This window comes from Athalia rosae, chromosome 3 (genome assembly GCF_917208135.1).
Source record: "Athalia rosae chromosome 3, iyAthRosa1.1, whole genome shotgun sequence".
NCBI lineage: Eukaryota > Metazoa > Arthropoda > Insecta > Hymenoptera > Athaliidae > Athalia > Athalia rosae.
Window position 1 is genome coordinate 130,450 of NC_064028.1, and position 18,498 is coordinate 148,947.

Below are 18,498 nucleotides of genomic sequence, written 5' to 3' on the forward strand. Positions count from 1 at the left end.
ACATCCCGTGGCCACAGCTCGTTTCGTTGGTCAGGTCAATATGGTCATCTTACCGCCACTGCCTTGGTATGTATACCTGTAAGTATATATGTATACATCATTATAACGCTGCGTCAGCAGTCGATAAGAGCAGTGGCGCTAATGGATCGCGCGGTTTGGCCGAAAGCCAATGCGTGTCTCAGCTGCCGTCTCTGTATTATTACATGCATTCCGGACTTTTTCTTTTTTTTTTTTTCGAATCGGATTTGCCCCTTCACCGGAACTGCCCGCACCCGTGGCGATTCCTTTCCTTGCCCAAGCTGTCGTAAAAGTTATACATATGTATACCCCAACCCGCGGACTCGGCATCCTTCGTTCTCGGCATCGTAAAGTTTACCCGCATCCACATCGTCGTATCTTGAATATTACTAGTATACTAGTACAGGTATGTAGATCAGAATTCCAGAAGACTTGATTGAAAATTTGACGAGTCAGATGTATGATAATTCGAAAATTCAACGTAAATCGGATAAGCAGCCAGGAAGTAACACACATGTTATATAGGAGAGCCCTAAAAAAATCGGTTGTTTTTTTTTTTTCGGCAAACAAGTTTTGTTAACAATAGAGCTCAGACCTTTCTTGCGGAGCGTTCAATTTTATCCCAAAAAATGTTCAATATTTCATCAATATTTCAATCAAACTTGACATCACACTTTACGAGGCCTAATTTGGCATCCGAGTGAAACTTTTGAGCATGGTTTTGAGAAAGAAAACAATATTTTTTTGTTTTCGCATCGCCCTAAGTACACCTTGATTGTAACGTCGATTGTGAGTAAAAATACGCATATTTTGTTCACGTCACACGCATGTGATCTCGTGCAGGTGCGAACGCACAGTCGAGGAATCACAGAGGAGGATATCTCGCAAGTGTGGTGGGGGCTGTTTTTCTTCCCCGCCGCGCGACAAGCGAGACGCGAAGGACGGAGAAACCCAAAGCTGGAGCAGCCAAGCGTAAACGCGATACGCCGATAGTCGACGTCGGGACGTCGTGCGTCAAGACCATCGAGCAACCGTTCCGAGTCGTACTGCCCCTTTCGCCCTACAGGGATCGCGAGCAGGAAAGAAGGGGGAGGTGGAAAATCCTCCCTCGATTTGTATCAATTACTATAGATCCCGCGAGTGTGCCGTAACGCCCCGCGCTCTCCCGTACATGGGACGCGCTATTGTTGTCGGCTGCCTAATCGTTACCTTTGCCACAGAGTCATAACCGTTATCGCATACCCGCCCTACACGGCGTACCTCTCCAACCCCACGCGATATTTCGCAGTGGCGCAGCGAAGAGCAGCTGCAGGGTTGAACGTCTCTTCGGAGTATAACATGGGTATAATATTCGCATCGCATCGGTACGGTGTACGTGACCTATCTCTTTCTTTCGCCCATCAAATCGTCGCGTACTTAGGTATATAATATTCAAAATCGGTTTCGGTCGGTAGCCGCGGCGATGCGACTGCTCATCTGTCAATTCGTCTCCTACTTTACGCACTCTATGATTCCGCATCGATCTTGAAACTGTGGTTCCTCCACCTGTGAATCTCAACCTCCCGACCGTCTACCAATGCTCCGTGCGGATCAACGCTCTCCAGGTAGACGAACTCGATCGGAGGTACCTATCGTTGCCCAATGCGTATGTCTGTACAGTTTCCGAAGGTATAAAAATACACGTGTACCGACTATGCATGCATACTTGACGGAAGAAGAGAGGAGGGAGGAGAAAAAAAAAAAAAAAAAAAAAAAAAAAACCGGACCGCTGTACTTTTTATAAATTATCGATAGCGTCCCTGTATAATATTGGTCTTATCGGCATAATCTCAATGGAAAATATGGCCTTGAATTCCATATTGAACTCCATTCATGGCATACATGACTATAATAACAACGGGTCGGCTAAGACCGTGGACACGATGCAGGGGCGCTAACAAGGCAACAGGTTGATTTTTTACCTGCGCCGCTCACCCGTACCTCTTCAGGATATACCTTAGCTGTTCGTCCGACCGCCGCGGCTCCGATGAATAGTGCGGTCGATCGCTAAACCCGGTGGCCGGAATGAGAGGTATCCCCTTGCAAACCGAACGTTACATCACAGTTTTCGAAGCTCGCGCGCCGATGCCGAAGAGAATATAATATAGGCACGAGGACGCCAAATTCCTCCCCCAATTCTACGTTTTGCTCACAACATAGATAATTTTTGAGCGTTTTCTTTTATACCTATACGTATGTCTAGGTAATAGGTACAGATTACGTGATATTTCGCGATACAACGATACAACGATACCAAATGCGAATCCCGGGAAGAGCCGCGAGCAGAATATTCGATTCTTACCATTGGTAAGTCGACCCGAGTGTGTGCGCACGTAGGTACACTTACGGTGTCCACCTCCTGTACGGAGTTGTTACATACTCGTAGGTATACCTGTCCAGGTATACCGCGAGCGCACACCTACTATCGGTGAGGAGTCGGAGTCACTCGTTCCATACGGTTCGTCGTAGTTGATGTATAGGAAGAATCGCGTCCAATTAGACACGGTATGACGTCGGCGTGCTCTGCGACGAGTAACCCGATCCGGTGTTTTTAATCTTCACATCGACTATCCCCTGGTGAGATGCCGAAACTGTACTTTCCATTGCCCCCGGTCCCCTTCAAACGTTGCAGTCCGTTTTTATCCGCTTTGATCTCGACCGGCTTTCGAGCGAATCCGCAGCAACTCGCACGCGGATCGGATCATAGGCATACACGTCTTTGAGATGCAAATGTCGCCGACCCGCAACAAATAATTGACAAATCCCACCAATCGTTGCATAACTATACGTATGACGGTAGAGTGCGGAAGAAACCCGAAGAGACGAAAAGTGAAAAAATTAACGATACGTAGATACCGATACGTCGTATGGCGTATAATCGACGGTCGGTTTCCTCTGAAGCGCCGCGTGCGTCGCGCCGATTGCACACTTTGATATGTTTGATGTATAACCCTATGGAACGTTAATAATTGAGCCGGTACAGTTGTTGAGCGAAATTGTTTATCGTCTACTGTGAGTAGGATGGGTTACTTCTGTGAAGTTGGCCGGCCAAGATCGATTTTCCAAGTCTGTTGGTATACCTATGTATAGCGACGCAATGAGAACGTTCGTTGGCAAAACCGTCCGCTTGGCAAAAATCAAAAAATGATAATCCGCAAAGCTGTGGGAGTCAGCCGATGTCGAATCGGCGGTTTTGTTGACCTTGGAATTTGGATAATCTCAATCGCTGCCGGAAATCTCCAGTCAACGTCGATGACGCTGCTCATTGCCGGTTCGCGGAATGATCCATGGAAAGTCCGAACCAACGATTAAAGGATAAGGCTTCGCGTGCTACCGACGCATACGATGTACGACCGACGTCCGACAGTCCGTCGTGTGCGGTTTCTTACTTTTTCCCGGCGGCGACGGGGATCCAACGTACGTTAGCCAATCGCGTTATTATCGGCTAACAAACGATTGCGAAGTATCGATCGTACCCTCTGCAGAATAGTCGAATACGCGGAGAGTTTAAAGATTTCCGGCTAGCTTGGAGCAAAAATTTATTTTCCATCTAAAGAACGAAATAAGATCCAACGAACGTTTTCCCGCGGTTCCAACGAACACGGGCAAACGACCGACGACCGATTGGGTGAAAAGAAAAACTTGGGAAATCGATTTTGGCCGGCCAACTTTGCAGAGGTGAACGGTGGGCGTAGGGCATACCTGTTGTACGCATAGGTGCAGGTAGGTGTACCCCACAACCGTGCGTCGTTCCAACGGAAGCCATTGGCGACGAGGTTACGAAGTAAGAAAAAAAAAGGTCGACCGCCCTGCGACTTTCGCCGGTTGAGAGTCCGTGCTATTCCGTAGGGCTCCGTAGAACCGCAGCTATAGAAAACTCCCCTACGGGGAGGGAGTCACGCGTCGTTTGTCGTAACGTCGTCGCGCGGATAGACTTTATTATCCTATCCCGTGTCAATCTTCACGGTTAATGTATACGAATGTCCCCGATGAAATCAATCGTCGGGGTGCAGGGCACCTCGTAACATTTGTATCTATGTGGGTAGGTACGGATACCGCGAGGCGTATAAGTCGCACCGCGACACCTCGTACCATTCGTACAGTGTGACGCAAAAGTGTCTCGAAGCATTTTTTGGATTTCATCGCGACGACCGCGGGACCCGTTTGAAAGTTATTCGAGGGTCTCGGTACGTTCAATGATTTTGGATCATCCCTGCCAGAGGGATGACGAGGGCGCGCGACGACCCGCCTACACGGTGCGTACGAACGTGTTTCTCTACGCGTGTGCTTTACGGAGTGCTTCTCGAAATGGTGATTTTAAAAATTTTTTAGACCAATCGCGAATTCGTCCGTATACAATACACGTATGTACGCACGTACGTACGTACGACGATGTGCGTATGTACGGAATGTGCGGTTCAGCGCCGTCCATGGGGAGTCCCCGTCCTCCGTCACCGTCGTACTACGCTCAGCGTTGCAAATTGCTCGGGAAAGAGATGCGGGCGAGCGACGCGGAGCCCGAACTCGCATTCTCGTAAACTCCTCCTTTTTCCGCCCCAGCGTAATTCGCGGCACCCGCCACGGCATTGAGCAATAATTACAATTACGAGCATCAATTATCGCGCACAACGTCAAGTGATCCTCGACGAGGTTCGCGGACTGAAAAGACCGTACGCGCTCCGGGTGTTCCTCGTGCCACTTACTCGGATGAGGGGCTATCGCGACTTCTCGAGGCGGACGCAGCTGCGGCATACGGAGTCGAGACTTTGCCGCGCTACGCCTCGTACCCAGCTGCACAAGTTGGACCTACGCGGCTGACGCGATAACGCCGCTCCAGGTGAACACGATGCGGGGTGACGTCACGTGTACACACGAACGACGAACCAGGTACAGGTGTACAGGTATCGATTTCACGGTAGGTTTCGGGAATTTCGTGATTTTTATTGCGAGAATGAGCTCAAGTTTGGAAACGACGTGAACAACCACCCGCCGGTTCTCGTAGCTCTGAGCCCAAACATAGGGGGCCGGGGTCGAGGGGTTATCCTCGACTCGCGTCAAGGCCGAAGACGCCTGCAAACGAGGTTTGCGCGAAAGCTGTTTGTTACAGATAATAATGACACAGGGCCTCTCGGGGTCATCGGTCGTCGCCATCGGTGTTTCTTATAGCGTAGTTTTGCGCGCTGACCGACCCTCCGAATTCGTACACGCTGCACTCGTACTTGCCTGTACCTAACGTAAGATGAGTTGGACGAAAATGAGAAAACTGCATCACCGCGGGCATTACGATGTAGACTTCTTCCGAAAGGAAATCAAGCGTATCCCTTACGCGTGTATCGCAGGTGTATAATTTTTTGTCAGACCGCACTAGATTTCCCCGCGCTCTCTTATCCTGCAAACTGAAATTATTATCGCGGGTCCTCCGATTTCGATACGGCGCATTCGTGTACAGCGTACGTCTAAGGTACAGGTGTAGGTATACAGGTGTACTACCTGAATCGTGTACGATGTTACTCGCAGGACGCTCGCCAGGGGATACGAGGGGTCCTCGAATGAAATCGGGAAGGAATGCCGGACCGTAGAGCCGAGGATCGTAGAAAACTCCGAGCGGTCGTAAAATTTAATTAGTCAAGGACGGCGGCACGTCGGGGGAACGGGGGACGGGGGACGGAGACGAGGACGCACCCCGCACGGACGGGGGAGCCGTATGCCGCGTCGCGAACGACGCGACGCTCCACGATCCCGCGCAGCGGAGGATTCCACGTCGTCAGGTGAAAACCTACGACGCGGGGGACGTGCTCGCATGTGGGCGGCAGGTGCACGCGCGCACACACACGCCGGAACGAGCGGGGACTGTACCTAGCCGGCGCACGAACCAACCCCCGCTACGGGCCGCGAGCTGTCAGCGATAGCTCCCGGATGATTGATATCTGCATCGTCGTCGCTTTCTCGTCCAGGTCTACGCGAGGTGCGCGTGCATCCGTCTCCGGGCGAGCCTCCGACTCCCGAGCGCACCGACTCTCTTCTCCTCGTCCATATTTCACAGCCCTGTACCACCCGGGCATACCCCGCACAAACGCACGCATGCCCGATTCACGCTTGATCGATAATCAATGATCAATGACCCGGGGGCTCGATTTATTTCCCCATCGTCATCGATCCACCGATAACGAAACGCGTCCGGGGTACAGCCGGGTGTACATTTTCCGAAACCGACGCGTCGCGCACCGCGGGCGCTACCTCGCTACCCCCTCGCCGGAATTCCTCGCGACGTCCACCCGAGACCGCGATACTCTCGTGGGTCACCCGATCGCGGCAGCGATCTTCATTCTCCAAACCCGGAAACACCCTTACGATCGACGCAAGAACATACAACGCGAAGAAACTGTAACACAGCAGGATTTTCTCTAGGTTTTCGCTGTCGCTTTCCACGTGGAATTTCGCTCGCACTTTTGCTTGTCGTTTGCGCGACGCCATTTCCCATGCCGATAACGAGCATACGTACAAAGTATACGATCGTATCGATGACGAGCATGACGGTTTTTCGGTGTAGTATCGCGCCGTCCGAGCGGATACGGACAAACGTCGTCCCGCCCTCTCTCTCTCTCTCTGCGGAGTTCTCTTTTTTTCACCGAAAAATCGACCGGTGAGCTGCCGCGTCGCAGGTTCGAGACGAGCGGTGCGTTTTCATTCGCCGTTACGCTCGCATCGTGCACGTGGCTCGGAGGATCGCGGGCGCGCCGAACCCGTCGGGCTCGATGAATCGGTTGGATCCGATTCTCCCTCTGAGACTGCGTCGACGTTGGCCGAGTAGCGCCAACGCAAGCGAGACCGGGATCACGGACGGGCGACGCTTCTTCGACGGCGGAGCGGGGATGGAGGACATCGGACGTATTTAAAGGGGGCCGCGTACGATCCGCTTCAGTTCTCGGCCAGTCTGGTCCCCGGCGTGCGGCAGTTGATTCGCGACGAGCCGCGTCTTTCCGATAGCGAAACCGAACCGCGATCGCGATAACTCGAAAATATTTCATTCGATCCGTTGAACCGTGAGGTGCGCCCGCACACGCTGCCGTTCCTCGTTCGAAATTTCGTTGACAACGAAAGGATATAGAAGAAAAAGAGCGAGAAAAGGGACGGTGCGACGACGACGTCCGCGGGACAACGGCGATCGCTCGAATCCGCGTTACATCGAACGCGGGGATACGGTGACGGATAAGATCCGACGATCCGACCGCGACTCGGTCGCTATCGTCGTTTGAATACCAGCTGCTGCCGAAGGTGGACGGACAAACGGTTACCCCTTTTTCCCAGGGGTGTTCGGATACCTGGCTTCGTACAGCCGGTTAGCCGCGAGTTACGGTAAAGTTTACGAAAATCACGTAAAAACCACAAGGCCATGCGGATGTCGTCGGTGTTCGGGCTCTTGCTCCTGCTGCCGTTTGTCGCCGGAAATTCTCACCTCGGAAAATCCGAGCGACCCTCGAACGGTTCCTCGATCCGGGACGGTGTCGGGATCAGCAGGTTCTACCGGGACGGGGAATTCCAACGGATCACCACGTGGCCAGGATTCTGTGCGAGGGAAACCTTCGTAGACTGGGGGTGCGTGTGTCTTACATTCGCAGAATCGAACGACTCCGTTGACACCGCTTTCTCGCACATTTCGCGTTCTATCTTTCCACGACTCGCGCTCGTCCGTCCTTCGTATCGTTACGCGGCTTCGAACGCAGGTGTGCGATGCAGCGAGATACGGACGATCGTGCGTCGTCGATCGCACTCCGATTAATTTCGGTCTCCGACGGTCGCGCGAGTTCGGGAGAATATTTTCCAGGCGACGTTGACGGGGTCGTCAGCGACAACGAGCGACTCGACTCGTCGCCGTGCATTGCCGCGAATCACCCGTACGCCGCTGCGATCTACACGTAGAAAAGACGGTGAAATTCTCGAGTACGTATAGGTGCGAACGAACGAGATTGGCGGGGTCGCGTTAACGCGGGGTGAGCGATAACCCGAAGAGAGAGCCCGACCCCGTCGATATTATTACGGTTGATCCGCTCGCGCACTTCTTATCGTCGCGGGGCCACCGAAATTCGTCCGATATCGGCGAGTCGTCGCCGAGGCATACAGCCGCAACATCGCCAATCGGACGCAGGGTGCGCTCGACGGCTGAGAGTCTCACGTGAACGTTGAAACCCCCGATTACGGCTGAAAATCGAATCGGTCTACACGCTGCCACCGAACAGACGTACACCGCGACGGTGCGTACGCGCGGTACCGGGTTCACGTCGGATAGCTTCGTACGTTTGAGACGAATGACGAACCGCGAGCGTCGCGACGGACGTACGTCGGATGGAAAGGGAGACGTTGCGGTCTCGAATTCACACCGTCGCGTCGCAACTACGCGGCGGATCCGCAACACTCGCCCGGTACGTCGCACAGATGATACCGGTATAAATTGGCGAAAAATGAATGACGCCGATTCGGCGCCGACGCGCGTACGATCGTACGAACGCGGGACGAGGCGACGTCCCGGGCGAATCGCCGCGATGAAAACCGACGTTTGCTCCCGCGGCGGGTTTGAAAAAAGGATACGAGGAGGTGCGACCGTGGCGCGTACGACGGGATAAGCCGATTCGGTGGCTTGAGCCGCGGAGCGATAACTTAAGTAGGTGTACAAAGGATCGGGATCCGGGGAGCCGCGCGACGGTTGTACGCCGCTGGTCCGTCTCAGGCGAGGCAAGGGTCGATCATCTGTCGGCACTCCCACGAGGATGGCGACAGATCTCGCCACCGCGGAGCGTCACTTTGCACTCAAGCTACGGAAAATCCGTCACGCGCGGGGGAACGGGAAGAGCGACTCGTCGTCCGACCGGAAAACCCTCGCCCGTACGCCCGACCGCGTGGCCCGCGTACACGCGTACGTCCCTCCCGCACCCTCCGTCGACACCCGCGACACGGGTGTCCCGGTACAACGCAGGTATACGCGAAACGTACGACTGCGGTCCCTGCAACGCGCACGGAACAAGGACAAGTTCCTATTCCGCGGTGACGGTCGCGGACGCCGCGGGTATACCCCGTACGCTATGCGGGGTGCGGGGCTCGAGTTGTAATCCGTGTTCCGCACAGACGAGGCGCGACGGCGTTCTTTCGTTTTCAAACTCCTTCGCCCGCGCCGACGAGGAAGTAACGTCCTTGTACGTGTATCCACGTACAATCACGGCCATTAGCTGTGCGGAGGAGCTTATACCGTGCGGTATACGAGACTTTGTCCATTCGAACGGTCGGGCGCATCGAGCCCTGGAAGATCAGGTTTCTCGCGATGTATCCCAGCTGCGCCGATTATTTGCCTATCGCCTTCGTAGATTATTCGTACGGATTCGAAGCCGGTCGCCGATTCGCAACAGCCGATGACACGACAGATACGAGACCGTTGCGCAACCCCGTCGCTTCGTTGCGTGCACCGCGGTGCGGGAAAAATCGAGCCGTGCGCTGATGCGGGTTACACGTATTGATAACCGTATCGGGCGTACGTTGTACCGCGTATACTTGCACGCGTATAGATATTACGTGTTTCTGTCGGAGATAGGCGCATCGTGTGTATGCAGTTCGACGCGTTTTCCCTCAGTTGTTACAAGGTGTACCACCTACACCTACGCCTTGAAATGCGAAGATGCGCTCGACCTCGATGCAGGGACCGGTGACGAATCTCGAGTTGAGTCGACCGGTCGTTTCGGTATACGGTTCAGATATCGAGTCGATGAAATGTACTCAATCGGCCGGATCGATAAGATCTGTGGGAATTGAACGTGCGACGTGACTCCCTCGGTGTTTGAGTTGCTTCGATGTACACGCATACCTATATCGCCTACGCTATACAGTACGTATCCGTCTGTGCACGGTTCTATGCGGACCAACGAAAACTACGAGGTGCGGGTGAAACCGTTGCTGCGTGATCGAGTGACGCGCGTCTGGAGTCGAAAAGTCCCCTACGATTGTATACCGTACGATTGTACACGCCTGTACACCGTTATACCATTCTTGTGATTGTTGCAGGGAAATCGATGTGACTCTGCGAGAGGTTTGGCTGCAGAGAGAAAACCGCAAGTTGCAGCTTATCTACGAAGGTGGGATCCTCAGCGACTGCTTCGACGAGAAAATCACGGACCGGGGAAGCGACGACGATTCAGCCGAAGAATGTCGCGTAAAAATGCCCCCGCAAGAGGAACGGAAGGGCGAAGGAGCCGGCGCCGAGTCACCGAGCGCAGATTCGTCGGCCTTTGGCGGTATCGGCGATTGGTTTGCTTCGGCGGACGATCTCCGTCGGCGGTGTTCCCGGATCAGAACCAGGGTTAGAAATCAAGTTTTGGCGCGGCGGAAGATATCGTAAGTTACTCCGCAGCACCCTACGCGGGGATACTCTTCGCTGCTCGCTATACGCTAACAAGTCGGGTTTTCATCCGTCATTCGTCGCGAAGCGACCGAATAGTGTCAAGTGCCGTGCACATCGCCGCTACACTCGTATTTGGGGTCCGTCTACGTGCTTCACTCGTACAGATATCGTAACGTCGACCCGCATCTCGATTCGTGCATACATATGTACATGTTACTCCTTTGCGCGTCTACGGGGGGAAGGGCGAGGGGACCGGGGACCGTCGTCATCGCGAATTCGTCGTCGAGACCTTCTCGATTCGATTTTTTTCTTACGGTCGCCGATTCGTTCGGAGTAAACTTGGGGTTGCCGCGGTCGGCTCGGATTATCTTGAGGGATCTGAATAATTTTGACGCGCGTACGTTGCCGATCTCGATGATTTTCTCCATTCGCTTCTATACCGATTCGATGCTTCGTCCTTCGGCGGCCCCTGCAGCGGTCAGCGAATTAGTCAGCTTGTGGGATCATTTCGCGTACCGGTGTGGCTCGATATTCGATGGCTGTTGTGTTAAAAATCATTGACGTCGCGGGTCGAGGATCGGATCAGCGGACGAGCGATGTCGACGAAAATCAGACGGCTATAGCGGGGCATGGATCTAACGCTGATATCATTTTCTAACAATTGCCGTATACCTGCATGTGTGGTCCGCGGAGGCGCGAGTGTTAGCTGTATGCGGGAAACGCGCCTCTGTGTACGGTCGTTACGCGACGCATCGCAACCTGCATATTATATATTAAACCTATTCCTATAGAACGCTGCACGAATAACACTTGTGGGTAAAAATGATGAATCATTACGATTCGTGCTTCGAACATCTCTCGGTCGAACAGGTTGGGTGGATTTACAAATTCCAAACAGATATAAATATCCATCTATACCTGTAACGGGTATTTGGATGCTTTCGAATTTTCATGATTCCATGGGATCTCAAAAGTTTGGAAATTAATAAGAAGAAATCCTCCTGAAATCACGGGTCTTATATCGCACTTTCAACCCGTGCCTCTCGGCTTGATGAGTTTCGCATTCGAAACAACCAGCTGGGGTTTTCGTCGCCGAACCTTCCATTTTTTCCCCGACTCGACCAATTGTTTGAGAAGATTTGAACTCCGCAGGCTGTATCCTTACACGGTAGTAGCTATCCCCCGAAATTTGAAATTATTCATGAAAAAAAAATTCAAAATCCGGAACGATGTTTCAAGTCCTTTGCGATCATTTTTAAAGAAAATTTTACAAAATTTTTGAGGTACTCCGTTTTGCCCCGTCTTCCCCTGCATTTTCAGCAATCGAAGATTGTTTTTCCAAACCGAAGAGGAGAAAAAACATTCTTCGTCAAGCTGCAAATGGAAAATTGCAATGCCCGGAAATCTGCGAAAAAATATAATGTTCAAGGACGAAAGGCTCGCTTGTTACTCGAAGCGGGAAACTCATCGAGCCGAGAGGCGCGGATTCAAATCGAGACAAACACCTCTAATTTTTGGGGGATTTGCTTTCATTAATTTCCAAACTTCTGAGCCCCTGCGGGGTGCATCAAACTCGGAAAATATCCGGAATAAGGACCACCCGGCTGATGTATATGTACATATATATATATATATATATATATGTACACACGCTCCTACATCGACGGTTGTGAGATGCAGGTCGCGTCGATCGAGTAAGTAATATTTGGCGAGTTTAATCGGAAGAGTCCGTCGCGGTGTTGGTAGGAGAGCCAAACGAGGGATCCAGGACCTACTCTTCGCGCCGGGGACCAAGTGGTGTGGCCCTACGCAGCTCGCCTCTAGTTACAACGAGCTCGGTGCTTTCGATCAATTGGACAGATGCTGCCGGCGCCACGATTATTGTCGCAGGTCTATCCCCCCGATGACCCAGCGTTACGCCTTCTATAATTACATGCCGTTTACTCTGAGCCACTGCGAGTGCGACCAAAGGTAAAGATCAAGATTCAACCCCCGACCCCATTCCGTGATTCGAAGAGTGAAAACCCAAAAGACCTCAAGGTCAACGACAATGTGTTCGTCGGCGGATTTCCCCTACCCGTACGTACGTACATATCGTATACCTGGACCATTGGAGTGTGAGCGAATTATTTTGAGAGAGGAGGCCGACCGCTCGAGAGCTGTATTTAGGCGGATGCGCGCTACGACGCTCCGATTTCATATTTCACCAACGCCCCGCTGTTGCCGTCGACGTCGCCGTTCGCGTCGACGTCCGTCGCCCCGTCGCCCCGTCGACTGTCGTCCGCGCGGGTAAAGCCGTTCCCGGGGTGGCACCTCGCTCGAATCTATACGCGAAAAAATTATCCAAAAACCCACGCGACTTATAGTTTCACACGCTGAGTTCGTCGGCGGAGACCTCGACCCCCTCGGACCAACAGGTGCAACGATTTACATTTGGAGCGAAGCTGCGCGCAACGACGTACGTACGACGTACGTACCACCCCCGACGGCGAGATACACACCTACGTATTTCGCCGAACGCTCGACTCCCCGATATATCCGATGGATGGATAACATCCTACGTATCCAATAATTGTATTCGGTACGTACGAGGGACGCGCTACCCGTATCGATGCCTAATCGATGGACAGCCGGTGCGGTATCGCCCGCGGTTCACCGTGAATTACAGGAGCTAGGGCACCCTTCAAAGTGTCGATCGTACCATCGTTTCGCTCAGCTTTTGGTTCGAGGGCTCGTCGATCTATTACAGCACGTTCGGGAACGGTATACGATCATTCGTTGGTAGAAGCATCGCGAGAATCGGGCGTTGTTCTTCGTTTACCTCAGGGCATGCGGCTGGAACGAATCGAGGAGAAGACCGAGGCGATCACGATCGGGACGACGTAGACGGGACCTGTTGCTGATACCGGGCACGCAGTGGTGCGGCCGCGGTCACCGAGCTACGAAGTACACGAATCTCGGAGGATTCGGAGTTGCCGATGCGTGCTGCCGTCGTCACGACACCACCTGTCCATTCTTCATACCTGCGTTTCAGTCGAAATACGAACTATTCAACTGGGGCGTATCCACTATCATGCATTGCGCCTGCGACGAGCGGTAAGGTTTAAATTATACGGAAACCGTTCCAATGCCGACCCTGTAGTATGTATCCGAAGTAACGGAGTCGCGAGGCGTAGAATGTAGCCGCACAGCCGCAGGTACGAGTGCGTATTCGAAGATTCGCCGCTGCATTTTCAGGATAGACGAGAGGGCGTGCGGCGATCAAACGCGGCGCAGGGGCATATGGCCATCGGAATGCATGATTCGATGCAAGTATAGCCGTAAGCGAATAATCCGCCGAGTACGCGTGTCCGATTCATCGTAGTTGTTTCACGTACATGCCGAATAGCCGCTCCTACGTCATTTTATACGCAAATCACGTGTGTTTAAATATTGTACGATTTATTCGCGCGAAATATTACGGGGTCAAGTTCCGCGAGTCGCGCGGATTATTCGGAACGGGCGAATTTGTACCTTATAAGCAGGACCATTCGTTGCGTGGTCGCGTGCAACGATAACTGCCAAACTGCCGCGGTCCAGTCATCATATTCTTACAATCGTACACCTCCGGACTACGTATACGTAATATGTATACCGTGTACTTATACTCGCCAGAGTGTCGCAGGACGTTCGACCGAAGATCTTATCTGCGGCGGGTTTTCCAAGCGAACCGACCACCATTGTCATCCCGTCGTAGGTACTTTGCCGGAAATCGGTCGACACTCGTCCACGATGATATTGCGAATCATTGGGGCTACGGTTAATATGTGGTCCTCGTTCGAACGGGCTGGTATCTCACATCTGTCGTACATAGTACATGCATAGTATAGTATACGCATAGTATACATATAGTACACGTACGTACGTACGTACACCGTAGCACATCGTACAAATTGACATCGAGACGGATACCGTGCTCTCGTTTTCATCTTCAGTTTGATCGCGAACACAACCGGGACTCGAACCGAGGAGTAAAGTTGAGTCGAGGTGTTACGTCTGCGACGCGCCTCGCGTAACGAGTACTCGGGGTGTGTACAGGTGTACGCACGGCCGTCTACGGTCTAGCGGTTACGTGTGTTCGATAATTCATACGTGTGTTTGAAACAAGTTTTTGCTCGATTCGCAGTTTTCGCACGTGCCTGAAAATGGCGGGTACATCGTCGGCGAATTTCGTCGGAAAGCTGTTCTTCAACGTCGTACAGACCAAGTGCTTCGTCCTGAAGCCGCAAAAAGCCTGCCTGCGGAGATCCAGATGGGGGAATTGCGAACAGCACGAGTACCGGAAGCAAGCCCGTCTCAGATCCAACATGCCGTACTGACGAGCGACGATGGTAGACCCGGATTGCGTCGGCGGTACGAAACGGAGGAAGTTCAAGGATGTCGCAACGTTTTCGCTCCGGTACGATCAAGTTGTTACGTAAACGTCATTGGGTCAGGGATCAGGGGCCAAAATCATAGATCTCGAAAAGGGACGGAATCGCAGATTGTTGTACGATGTACGCGATGATGAACTTGGCCGCACGAATACCTATTTCGATGTCATCGTTGTCGCGGATTCGCATCGCGACCGTGTTAATTCCGTCGTTTCGAGCTGCGGCGTACGTTTGACGCGACGCGGAGAAACCTGATCCCGTCGTATACCGCGTATGATGATAAAATTGCGACCGTCCCAACTCTCGAAAAATTCTCCTGCAGTTTTACCCGATGGAACGTAACGCTGAATCGCGCGTGTCATACGAACATAGCGTAGTATATGCGGCTGTATGGTATACGTATAACTGTGTCTCGTACATAGTGTACTGCACCACGGTTACTATATATACATGTATTAAATTTGCCTATCCAACAACCGCCTCCGTGGCTCTCCGGATATATCCTAGCATATATTCTATAGAAATTATACCGGTAGGAAAATAAGTGCTGAAAGTATAATTCGATAGATTGTTTATTCACTTATATGTATACATTTCTCATGATTCCCTGCAGTGACAATATACAGTGACGACAATGATACTCGGTGTGTGCCTAGAAAGATGATATTATTGAAAAGAATAAAACTTCGAGAACATTTTTTAGCCCATCGGACTGTTTAATCGTTGTCGATGCGCGGTAGGGGTGCAGGTGAAATGAATTATTCAAGAGCAGATATATGGTCTGGAAGTGATGGTTGAACGAGAACTCCGTGCATCGAAACGGGAGGGACTTGCGATTGCAGTTTTATAAGCGATTATTACGTTATTTTATTGTAATGCTTGGTTCCGCGAGTTCCGAGCTCGATATTGAACGTATGTCCTCATCAACCGTCAGATATACGTATAGTATCATAGACTCATAATCGGATATCGCTAGGCACAAACAGATTATATAATACCGATAATTATTGTCCCCACATTTTTGTAAATACCTATATGTATGTAAAATAGGGAGAGGAGATAATATAACGCTAAGATATAGACAAACTGCAATATAACGTGCGAATGAAGTGAAAAACGTGAATGTGTCAATCCGTATACGTATACCCATCATGTATCATTCGGCAATATGCGTCGATCTTTAGTTCCGTTGTTTGGCGAAGCTGTAATTCCAACGACCAGCAATAATAAATTTTTATCTCTGGAAAAGCTCAAATAACACCTACAGAGGATGGTATCCCCATCTGTTTGCCTTCCCGCGTGGACTTCGGAAGCGAGAAATTTTAGATATCTCAATTAGCTTGCTTCTTGGCTCGATTGAGTTGTCAGAATTGCGTTTCTAAACAACTGGGTAATAATACACGACTTCGCGAAGCTGCTCGTGGAGAATATTGAAGATTACTTACGGTATTTCAAACACAGACGCAAAATGACAAAGACAAAAAAGTTTACCTTCCTTGTGAGAATAACACTTTGTTACTCTATACAATCACGTTGTAGCTAAACGTGCAAAATACCTCACAATGATTCGAAAGGTAGGAATTCCAACTTTGATTACTCCCAAACTGCCCTAAACGGACAGAAGAATGTATCAGCTATATGGATCCATCCGGAACGCAACAAGTGTCTGAATCAGCAAGCCTCACGAGCTACCATCGTGTGGTCCCTATAGGTATACCTACGTATAAGGTATGTACGTACGTTGTACGTTGATCATCAAATTATTCCCGAAAGTAACATGTGACGGCATTGAAACGCTTGGCTCAAAACGGGGGGAAGTGGGAACGATATACCTCAAGAATCTATCAGATGCCATAAAAGACAAATAAATCTCCAATGGAAACCGTTCTCATAGATGGTGGGCAGTCCTTACGGAATATCAAAATGGTCACGGTCCCGTGAGCAATTCTACGATGGATGGAGGTTCGTATCGAAAGGGCGATACGACAATAAATCCTCGTTCAACGACAACAAGTCCGTTTGAAAGCGACACAGTAAAACGGGAGCGACGTAATGTGCATGTTGACCGACAATGAGCGCATCTTTTCAATCGAAGATATCCTATGATATATTCTCTGATAAATACAGTACGTGATTAATGAAGAATAAAAAAAGAATCGAAACACTTCCGGAAAGATATTATAATTTTTTGCTTTTATGTAAAACCATTTCAATCAGAAACACTAGTAACTGTGGCTCGAAGTTGTCGCAAATAACTTCGTATCAAATGATGTAGTTTTCAGGAAGATGGCTTCGTAGTTTTGTATCAGGAGAACGGGATACCCGAGGAGGTATTCCGAGACCCCATGTGTCTTATCATTATTATGAATATGCATTTAATCATGTGCATTTGGTCCTACTTCTTTGCCAGAAGATCGAAACATTACCCAGTCGCTCGTGCGATACCAATCCTAATTCCGATGAAGAAATGCTCTAACCAGACTTTTCCCACCAGGCATGGACGATACCGGATAAAAAGCGCACAGAAATCGGTTTACTGTCCTTCACTCAAGACTTTGCGAATCAAATCTGTAAGTTGACGGAAAGGCGGCAATTTTTCCTTCAGTACAACCTCATCGCCGCAGTCTCCTTCCCTGAGTTGGTGTACTGTCGAATGATTTGAGCATCCCCGTGTACGAGATAAAAAACTGAAACCAAAATTGAGATCATGCTTATGTTGTTCATAAAAGACACTGATGTTATCCAACAACACTTTGCCTACAATACTCTCGTTTTTCTGTGGCGCCGACAATTATTCTCGTTTTATGATATACAACTGAAGTTATACCATCCCAGATTTGTTCCAAATTTTTGTGAACTAAAACCCAAGTAAGCCCTCATAGGGTAATTAACCGACGATTGGTCTAGGGTAAGTCCGACCGATGTTCATGGGCCGACTGATGACGATGGACTGACTGTCGGTAAATTACTCTATGTAGACTTACCTGGGTTTTAGTTTGCGAAAATTCCACCACATAGCGCTAGGTGTATCCACGATGGGCGTGGCTTAAAGACAAGGGGCGTGGTCTAAAATTAGGGCCGTACAATTAATTTCAAAGGCCCGCACCCCCGCAGGGCTGAGACTAATGAAAATTAATTCAAAAAATCCTAGAATGATAGGAAGACCAACCGGTCGCTCGCAGACTTCAGAATATACCCGCCTGTGTATTCAATATCATTCAACAATTTCTCGATACAAAAGGAAAAGAATAATTCTGAGCTCTATAATGTAGGTCCTGGAAATTAAAATTCAGGCCAAAAATTTATTTTTGTATCAGGAGAACAGAAAAACCGAGGAGGTATTTTTAGACATCATGCTTGTATCATTCTTCATCACTTGCTTGCTCACTATTCGTTATTTCAGGACTCTACATAATAATGAGAGGTTTCAGGGGTGATCAATAGGAAACAAGTATTCAGTTTGAAAATAGCTTGTCATTCATGAGTTATGCAGGTGAAATACATTCAGCATACATACATTATTCAAATAATTATTCAAAACTTTGCAATATCATTCGCAAGATGTATAATGTTCGTTTCAATATTACAATATTATGAACCCAGTTATCATCTTACAATTGAAGTCGAATCGCCAGCTAAACGTCT

At 50.4% G+C, this 18,498-nt stretch overlaps 1 protein-coding gene and 1 long non-coding RNA gene across 6 annotated transcripts; one reads left to right on the plus strand and one right to left on the minus strand.

The window, feature by feature from the left end:
* The first annotated feature begins 25 nt into the window (after positions 1-25).
* On the plus strand, positions 26-16,108 carry LOC105685636 (group 3 secretory phospholipase A2). Of its 5 annotated transcripts, none has more exons than XM_048651751.1 (4): positions 26-66; positions 10,105-10,434; positions 13,268-13,537; positions 14,607-16,108. In XM_048651751.1, the coding sequence occupies exons 1-4, from the start codon at positions 41-43 to the stop codon at positions 14,797-14,799; spliced, it is 819 nt and encodes a 272-aa protein (XP_048507708.1). In that variant the 5' UTR covers positions 26-40; the 3' UTR covers positions 14,800-16,108. The 5 variants fall into 5 exon arrangements, with proteins under 5 accessions (XP_048507708.1, XP_012255330.2, XP_012255334.2 ...); XM_012399907.3 differs by lacking the exon at positions 26-66 and adding an exon at positions 6,824-7,653; XM_012399908.3 differs by lacking the exons at positions 26-66; positions 13,268-13,537 and adding exons at positions 6,911-7,653; positions 12,188-12,412.
* Positions 15,956-17,793, minus strand: LOC125500172. The gene is made up of 2 exons (XR_007277391.1): positions 17,615-17,793; positions 15,956-17,540 (listed from the first exon to the last, which is right to left on the minus strand). It is a non-coding gene; the product is annotated as an uncharacterized LOC125500172 (long non-coding RNA).
* Between the last annotated feature and the right edge of the window lie 705 nt (positions 17,794-18,498).

Excerpts from the sequence above, each read along its gene's own strand:
- LOC105685636 (XM_012399907.3), top strand. The coding sequence starts at position 7,451 with ATGCGGATGTCGTCGGTGTTCGGGCTCTTGCTCCTGCTGCCGTTTGTC. Across the intron at positions 10,435-13,267 it reads TTGGCGCGGCGGAAGATATC|GGCATGCGGCTGGAACGAAT; the intron begins GTAAGTTACTCC and ends CGTTTACCTCAG. Across the intron at positions 13,538-14,606 it reads CATTGCGCCTGCGACGAGCG|TTTTCGCACGTGCCTGAAAA; the intron begins GTAAGGTTTAAA and ends CTCGATTCGCAG.